This window comes from Chrysochloris asiatica, unplaced genomic scaffold (genome assembly GCF_000296735.1).
Source record: "Chrysochloris asiatica unplaced genomic scaffold, ChrAsi1.0 scaffold00078, whole genome shotgun sequence".
In the NCBI taxonomy this organism is placed as follows: Eukaryota; Metazoa; Chordata; class Mammalia; order Afrosoricida; family Chrysochloridae; genus Chrysochloris; species Chrysochloris asiatica.
In genome coordinates this window covers 3,990,036-3,999,111 of record NW_006408596.1, presented here as the reverse complement: position 1 = coordinate 3,999,111, position 9,076 = coordinate 3,990,036, and the positions used below count along the sequence as shown (strand labels likewise).

At 43.5% G+C, this 9,076-nt stretch overlaps 1 protein-coding gene across 1 annotated transcript in view; it reads left to right on the top strand.

Moving 5' to 3' along the window:
- Positions 1-4,514, top strand: part of P2RX7 (purinergic receptor P2X, ligand-gated ion channel, 7) — a 65,339-nt gene extending 60,825 nt beyond the window's left edge. Inside the window, exons 12-13 of the mRNA XM_006865409.1 lie at positions 2,445-2,546; positions 4,020-4,514. Coding sequence (XP_006865471.1) covers positions 2,445-2,546; positions 4,020-4,514 — 597 coding nt within the window. The remainder of the gene's footprint in view (positions 1-2,444; positions 2,547-4,019) is intronic.
- Positions 4,515-9,076: the final 4,562 nt, after the last annotated feature.

Sequence of the window (9,076 nt, the reverse complement as noted above, 5' to 3'; positions counted from 1 at the left end):
ATTTGCTTTAGCTTCTCTACGCTGGAGAGCAAGTTTCAGAGTCTCCTCTGACATCCATTTTGACCTTTTCTTTCTTTCTTGTCTTCTTAATGACTTTTTGCTTTCTTCATGTATGATGTTCATGATGTAATCCCACAACTCTTCTGGTCTTTGGTCTTTAGTGTTTAATGCATCCAATCTGTTCTTCAGATGATCTCTAAATTCAAGTGGGATAAATTCAAGGTCATATTTTGATTAGGGGAATTAAAATGGATTTTACTAAGCAGGTCTTCTGTATTCAGCATCATGATTCCCCCTTTCAAAGAGAAATAAATATGTGGAACTTAAGAACAACAAAGAGGGCTTGTCATCCTCACATCCCAAAGCATTACTATCCTGTCTTTCTCAGCAGCTGAATGCACAATTCACTGTCCATTGTCTGAGTATATACAATTTGAAATAAAAGGTCATCTTTGCAGCCAAAAATAATCCCTAGTTCATGCCCCAGATGGGCTGAAACTGAACAACAACGAAAAAAACCAAACCATGATTTAAGTGGTAATAGAATAACGTTCCTGAGCTATTCAATCTAAAGGAACAAACTGAGAAACGTTACATGTACTTGGGAGACTTTAGGCTGTCAGCTGTGGACACTCTAAATCTAGTTCAGGTGATCCAGGAAGTATCTATCCTTCCTGTGGAATTGTCCTATAAATCCCAGCTGCTCTAAAAATAAAGTGCATTGGGATCCATTTCTGATTTACCTTTAGACTCTGAAATGATTAATTATTGGTTAACTTGGTTAAACGTGTGTCACGTGTTAAATGGAAATGGCAGTTATCTTTAGATATATCCAGATTCTTTTCTTTTTTTTTTTGCTTCCATTCCCTCTGTTTTATTTATTTATTTTATGTACACTGAAGCACTCAGAAATATATAACTATTCAAACAACCAAAGGATACACCCTGTAAGCCTGACCCCCAGCAGTCAGTACACAGCCCCTCTCCCTCCCTGAGTCCAGGGTCCCTAGCTGCTCCATCTCTCCACATTATCATCTCTGCCACCATCTCTGGCAGTCACTGCTTCTCTGGATAGGGTCCCACACTCCACTCTTCTCCCTCGATGGTTCCAGGATCCTTTGCTCCTGGACTGCAAGATCAACCACTCCTCTCCTTTCATTACAAAACATCCATCTTTACATTTGCAACGCTAACAATCAGCCCTGATAACAATTATTCACTATTGAACCACAAGAGTCTTATTTCCATCTCCTTTCACCAGTCCCGTCCAGACAGGTTGGAAACCACTCAGTGGAGATTCTATCTTTCCCCATGCCCTTTGAAACTAGACTCCCTCTTGAAACCTTGTAAGCCAGTCACTCCATGCCTTTGTAGCTCCCCCATTTAGGGTAGCCAATGTCTAAATTGCCCATCCCTGTCAACCCTGGGGTGGGAATGATCCTGTTGCAAAGATTTGTTCCCTCTTTCGAGCTACTATATCCATAAGTATAGGTCAAAGTCATCAAGTTATAGTGGATTACTCTTTTTTTCCTCTTCTTTCTTCTTCTAGTCTAGTTCTGATCATCCAGCCATTGAAGCCAGGTCAGGTGGATAATATGAGTGTTCTTGTGCATCTTTCCTTACTTGAGTGTTCTTGTGCATCTTTCCTCACTTCATATCAGCTGGATGCTTCACTGTCTGCTCTGGTCCTCTGAGGTGATGTCCCTGTCTCAGGTCCCAGGAGTCCTCAGGTCTCACCATACTGCTGGCCAATCAGGTCTCAACCAGAGTTGACAGGAGTCTATTGAATGTGGTCAGACTTAACTCACAACTTAATTGCTGTTTTCCCCCAACTTCCTCTTATCGGTAGACCATTGTGGTCACCAGAAAGACCATATGCCTGCTTGTGTATTCACCTTGAGTCTCAGTCTTGGAAGGGAGTTTGCCCTGAGGGGACCAAGCCAATTGCTTTGAGGGTCCCCCACCCCACCCCCATGGAACAACTTGTTATTGTTTTTTTCATGTTTTGTGAGTTATATGATAGTTTACATGAGAGAACCTCAGTTCCATATTCATTCCATCGAATATCATTACATTGCCATGGTTCCAATCCCCTCCATGCATCGTCTTCTGACCAAAGGGCATATCCTAGAAGCCTGTGCTCTACGCTTCCCCCTCCCCCCTCAGTCTTCGGCCCACAGTTCTTCTCCCTCTCTGGATCCAAAGTCCCCAGCCGCTTCATCCCTCCATGTCGTCATCTCTGTCTCCATCTCAGGCATCCCTGGTTCTCTGGGTGGGGTTCCATTCTCGGCTCTTATCCATTGGTGGTCCCAGATACCTCCGCTCCCAGACTGGAGAAATAATCGCTCTCTTCCTTGCTACAAAACATCTAGACATTTTCTTATCTGCAGTTCTTGGCAATCCCATATAAAATGGATAAGTGTTTTAACCTTTTCTTCTCCTAGACATTAAAGTTCGTGTCATTTGTGGATGAACCTTACATTAGGAAGGTGGACCAGCAGCTGCTTGGGAAAAGCCTGCAGGATGTCCAGGGTAAAACTGTCCCAGTAAGTGAAAGCATTCAATCCTTTCAGTTTTTTTTTTTAAAAAAGAAAACTAGACAAAGAGAAAACATAAATTATGGCAACTGTGTCAATGTCTCTTGGAGGCTAACACGCAGATTTTCCAGCAGAGGAGGCTGGTGGAGAGCGTGGAGCTAAGACAATAAGCATTTACTATTGACTGGAAGATCTAGTCCTGAACAACTAGCCATTGAAAACCCAGTGAAGTGCAGTTCTACTCCTGACACATGTGGATTTACCATGAGTCAGTGTCCACTCAACAGCAACTGGTTGGTCATGAGCTGGACATGTCCCTAGGTGGTGCACATGGTCTGCACTTGACTCCCAATCTAAAGGGTGGTTCTAACTCACTCAGGGATCCCACAAAAGGCACGCTTGGTAATATATTTCTGTTAGAATTGTTGTTGTTGTTAAGTGCCATCGAGTCAGTAGTGACTTGTATGAAACACTGCTTGGTCCTTTGCCAACCTCATAATCATTGCTATGTATGAGTCCATTGCTGCTGCCACTGTGCCAATCCACGTAGCTGGGGTCTTCCTCTTTTTCCTCACCCCTCCACTTTACCAAACATATATCCTAGTCTCGTCTGTTAGGATTACCATCTGGAAAAGCCTATGGAGCACAATTACACTCTGTCACTTATGGGGTCACCAGGAGCTGGAATTGACAACAACAGGTTTTGTGTGTTGGGCACTGACTTTTGCACTGCCCTAGATATTGGGGATATGACAATAAGCAAAGGAGATGGGGTCCCTGCCTTCATATGTTGTTGTTGTTAAGTGCTAGCGAGTCAATTACGACTCATAGCCACCCTGTATAGGGTGTCTGAGAAGTGGCTGCTGAACTTGAGCCTCCAACCTTGTAGTCCAGTGCATTAATCCATAGCAGCACACCAGGAAGAAGAAGAATCAAATGAACAATGATTAAGATAATTTCTGATAGTGATCAGTACAATACAGAACACAGGCAATGACAATGTGATGAGGGTGTCCTTGGATTTGGGGTGGGGGGTGCCACCTAGACTGGGTGGTCAGGGACAGAAGGCCTCTCTGAAGAGATGATCTTTGAATTGAGGTCAAGCTTTTCTGAAATTCACTTTCCAAATCTGTAAACCAGAGATAATGATGCGTATCTCATGTGGTTCTCAGAAGGCTTACATAAGGCAGTGCTAGTTTTTAAAGCATTCACACAGTCTGATGTATTTAATAAATAACAACAGTTGTATTTTTGCAAATAATGTGCTCACCTATATAATATGCATAGCATGTACAGGAATTAAAATAGGTGGAAGCTGCATGGTTTGCAAAATTGTATAGTGTGCACATTACTTGCATATTAAAAATATAGTATTATTATTAATGTAAGATTAAATGTAACTATAGAAATTCATCCTAAAATTAAAGAAGTTAGAATCCTATGGGTTGCCACTGCTGATGGCTTTGTAAATAACTTTTTCAGAGACCCACAATGGACTTCATAGACCTGTCCAAGCTGCCTCTGCGTGACCGGGCCCCAAATCCGGGACAACTAGGGGAAATGCAGCCGCTTAGTGAACAGGTGGCAGCTGGGTCCAAGGCCAGCCCGAGCTGGTGCCAGTGCGGAAACTGCCTCCCATCCCAGCTCTCTGACCCAACTTCCAGGTGCTTGGAAGAGCTGTGCTGCCGGAAGAAGCCAGGTACCTGCATCACCACCTCAGACCCATTCCAGAAGCTCGTCCTGTCCAGACGCACCCTGCAGTTCCTCCTGGTCTACCAAGAGCCCTTGCTGGAACTGGATCCGGAGGGCACCAACAGCCGGCTGCGGCACTCTGCCTACCGGTGCTATACCACCTGGCGCTTTGGCTCCCAAGACATGGCTGACTTTGCCATTGTGCCCAGCTGCTGCCGCTGGAAGATCCGGAAAGAGTTTCCCAAGAGTGAAGGCCAGTACAGTGGCTTCAAGAGACCTTACTGATGACATGGGGCTCTTAAAGCCATGTTAACTTCACTTTGAACTTCACCATCAAAGATCTGTGGTGAAGCTTTCAGCGAAAGAAAATGTGTTTTCTGGTTCTATAGTTCTATCAGTATCCTGAATAGAGTAGCCTGGTTACACAGAAAACCAACCAACCTACTGGAAACTCTGATGTTCACGAGACTCTTATTTCAGTCTGAATTCTGTCCTTCAGTTGTGTGGCTCTAGAATTATAACCGGTGTCTCGCTGATTAACCAGCTAGCTCTCTCTGAGATGTTCTGAGGACAAATTGTACCTGAACTGTCCTGTTCATGCTAAAAGAAGAGCTTCCAACTGGTTCATTCTGGTTCAGCCCCCTGCTGAGAATTTGCCTTTCCACCCCAGATACACTGAATCAGAGTCTACAGTTTAACAAAATTCCCCGGGGATTCTGATAGATCTTGTTCAAATGTAGGTTCCACCTCAGGTGGTGACCTTTGATAGGACACTGAGAACAAAGTGATCTCCTCCCACAACCATGACTGACTTCAGCTGGGAAGGGACAACTGCAGACAGGAATGCTTACAGATTGTCTCTAAGATTCTCAGCCTGGCTTCATATCAGTGGTTTCCCTCACCAGTGATCTGTGTTTGTTTCATCTTGTCCTTATTCCTGTTGAATATGTTGAAGCATCTTTATGATGTTGTGGGATAAAACACTAGACCACAAGGTCAGTTTGAACCACAAGGTCGGCGGTTGAAACTCACCAGCCGCTCCTTGGAAACCTTATACAGGGTCACTATAAGTCAAAACTGACTTGATGGTACTTAACAACAACAACAACAACATAATAAAAAATAAAATTTTAAAAGTGTAGTTTCAGATTCACTTTATACAATTCCTCAACAGGGGTGGAACCAGAATGAACCAGTTTGAAGCCCTGGTTAAAAGAGCTGTATGAGAGAGCTGTATGTTAAAAGATTACAGAGAATTCCATCATGAGGCCACACTAGGACGTTGTTGTTAAGTGCCATCAAGTTGGTTCCAACTCACAGCAAACTACTAGTATAGGGTTTCTAAGGAGAGGCTGGTGGATTTGAATTGCTGATCTTGTGATAGCAATTCTGTGCTTAATCTACACCACCACACCAGGGCTCCACACTAGGAAAGTGATGGACTAAGAACAAGTCCTCTGGTTGGAGGATGTAGAGAATTAAAGATGGTTACATCTTTGTCATTAATGCCTTGAGGAGGTTTATGTCTCCTCCCCTTAAAACTAGGCAGGCTCTGATTGCTTGAGTTTCAGGACCTTTGTCCTGGCAGCTTCTACTTCATGTCCCTTGGAACTCTTCTGTGGAGAAAGCCACCACCTTGAAGCCTTAGGGGAATGAGAGATGCTCCACCAGCCCCTGGCTATTCAAACCCAGCCCAATCACCAGACACAGGAATAGAAGAGTTTTCAGATGACACCAGTCCCTGCTAACCTGACTGCAATTACAGGAGACCCCAAATGAGAATGCAAAGTCACCCCATATTGTGAAAACGCACTAAGTTTTGGGATGATATGATAACTGGGACAGAGAGTAAGGCTGATTCTGGGGACATAGGCTCAGCCCATTACTTCCCTAGCTCTGAGGTTCTTAGGGAGCCTGGGGCTTCCACAGAGCCCCTCAGGGGTTTGGGTTTCCTGCTGGCTGTTCTAGAAGGAGTGCTACCAAATTACGTAAATCACCAGACCAGCCTTGTAATCCATCAAATGTTAACTATTGAGCTACCCCACACACCCCAACACACATCCTACCTCTACGGCAGGGAGTGGATACTGCTGTCAGAACCTGGAAAAAGGCACTTTTAGGTCTTAGAAAGGCAGGCTGAGGGCTCAACGGTAGAATCCTCACCTTCCACCCAGAAGACTCAAGTTCGATTCCCAATCAACACAACACATGCACGGCCACTACCCGTCTGTCAGTGAGGCTTGTGTGCTGCTATAAGGCCAATCAGGTCTCAGCGGAGGTTCTAGACTAAGATGAACTAGTACGAAAGGCCTGGTAAAATCAGATCATGAAAACCCTGTAGATCAATGGGTCCATCTAATTAAGCATGGGGATGACGCACGGCCAGGCAACATTTTGTTCCGTTGTGTATAAGGCTGCCGTAAGTCTCTTGTACTCATGCTGACGGGTCAACAGCTAATAACGTATGCAGTTGGCATCCTGTACTTTGTAGCCAATCAGAATTGAAGCCGTCTGGATGCTACTTAAAAAGCCACTCAAACTTGAACCTTTACCATTTTTATACATTAACCGCCTCGTTGTTGTTAACTGCTGTCAGTTCCAACTCTTAGCACCACACCACTACGGATATGAGAATGGGTAACTGCAGGTTTGAAGATCTGCTGCAGACTTCCTTTCTTGGCACTAGTGGTTTGGCTATTTATCTCCTAAACTGCCACCTTATAGAGGAGCTTAGAGATCACTATTCAACACTGTGACTGACAAAGGACCTGAGATTTTAGATAGATACACTAAAATTGACTATATTAATGCATTTTTTAAAAACCAGCAGCTTTCTACTTTATTAATAAGGTATGCCTAACACAACCCATATTGAGTCCTGGTGTGGCGCTGGGGGTTAATGCACTGGACTACAAAATCAGTTTGAACCACAAGGTTGGCACTTCAAGCTCACCAGCTGCTCCCGGAAAATCGTATACAGGGTTGTTATGGGTCAGAACCGACTCATTAGCACTTAAACAATAACTGTACAACCATGGTATTTACAATTGTCTTATATACATGAAAATTAGTAAGGAAGATTGAGGAACTGTGTCTTTGAATTACAGTGTTGGCAAAGAATATTGAATATACCATGGATTGCCAAAAGATAAAGCAAATCTGTCTTTGAAGAAGTACAGTCAGGATACATACTTTGGACATGTTATCAAAAGAGATCAGCCTCTAAAGAAGAACATTATGCTTGGTAAAGTAGATGGTCAGTGAAAAAGAGGAAGGCCCTTACCAAGGTGGGCTGACACAGCAATGACAACACTGGGATCACACACAGCAATGATCATGAGGATGGTGAGGGACAGGAATTCTGTTGTGCAGAGAGTCACTATGAGTCGGAACTAACTCCACAGCACCTCACAACAACAGGGTGAAAAACACAGTTTGTGACCCAGGATCTTTTCTGGCTTTAAACTCAGTAAGCAAGCTAATTAGGCCAGACCGAACTTCCATTTTGATTACTTATCAGAGATATTTTTGAAAGCTGACTTGTGCCTGGCTTCTTGGGAATAGAAGTTGTTCAGTCCAAAATTTCTATGTAACTGCTAAAGGTTTCTATTCTGATGACCTCTGAGCCTTCACACTTTCATTTCTGGTGTCTTATTCCTGGAGTGTTTCTATCGCCTTGCTGAGGCCCCGATGGAGTCAGGATTTGAAATGACAGATCACCCCACTGCTTTCCTTCCTCTCCACTGATGATCTAAGCGAGAGGTGACGTGTTACTGCAACTGTGTGCTAAATGTCTGACACTTCCTACAATAACATGGATCATACTTACATTCTTATTTTTAGTCCACTGCATAAAATAACGTCTTCATCAAAATCATCCCAATGAGAGTCCCATTGTATAGCATCTGTACTTGAATCCATTCTTCTATTATGGTAACTGCACCTGATCACTGCTTGACTCCTTGTCAGAAGAGATTTGCTTTCTTGCTATAACATTGGCTGATTTCATGGGGAATTGTAATGGACTTGCATTTGTCTCCTTAAAAGGGAGCATTTTGTAGCCCTTCCTAATTCTCACTCAACAGTAGAGGTTATCCTAACTTGACTGTTTTGATAACAAGAAAAACTGATATGTAATTCATGTTTAAAGTCTTTTTCTCAGAAGGTCCCCAAATCACAGTTGACTCATTTATTGACACTTTCATTCAATACTTAAACGATTTGACACCTCTACTTTGAGATCTCTTCATCTTGTTTACTTACTTTACTCTGTCATAGTTCTAGTACTCTCTGGACTTGACTGTGCATCGCGCTCACTGAGGCACTCACTGGGGACCAATGATAAAGTTGCTGATTTTATGGAGGGTGAGAAGATGGACATTAATTAAAGAATTCAAGCAAATATAAACTTGCAACTTGTGACAAAGATGATGACATGACGAAGGCAACAATCTTACAACAGGGAAATTTGATCTATTTGAGGGTGAGGGGGCAAAGAAATCCATCCTGAAGAAGGAGTCCTTTAGCTGAAGTCTGAGGAATAAGTATTAGGTAAAGGGAGTCCTGGTGTGGAACTGTAGTATTAGCACTCAACTATGAGTTCAGTTTGAACTGCAAGGTTGGCAGTTCAAACTCACCAGCTGCTCCTCAGAAACCATATACTCCCTATGAGTCATATCCTACTTGTAAGAATTTAACAACAACTAGGTGAAGAGGGCTCTGGTAGCGTAGTGGTTACGAATCGGGCTGTGAACCTTAAGGTCAGCAGTTTGAAACTACCAGCCGCTCCACGGGAGAAAGATGAGGCTTTCTACTCCCGTAAGGATTTACACCCTCGGAAACCCTGT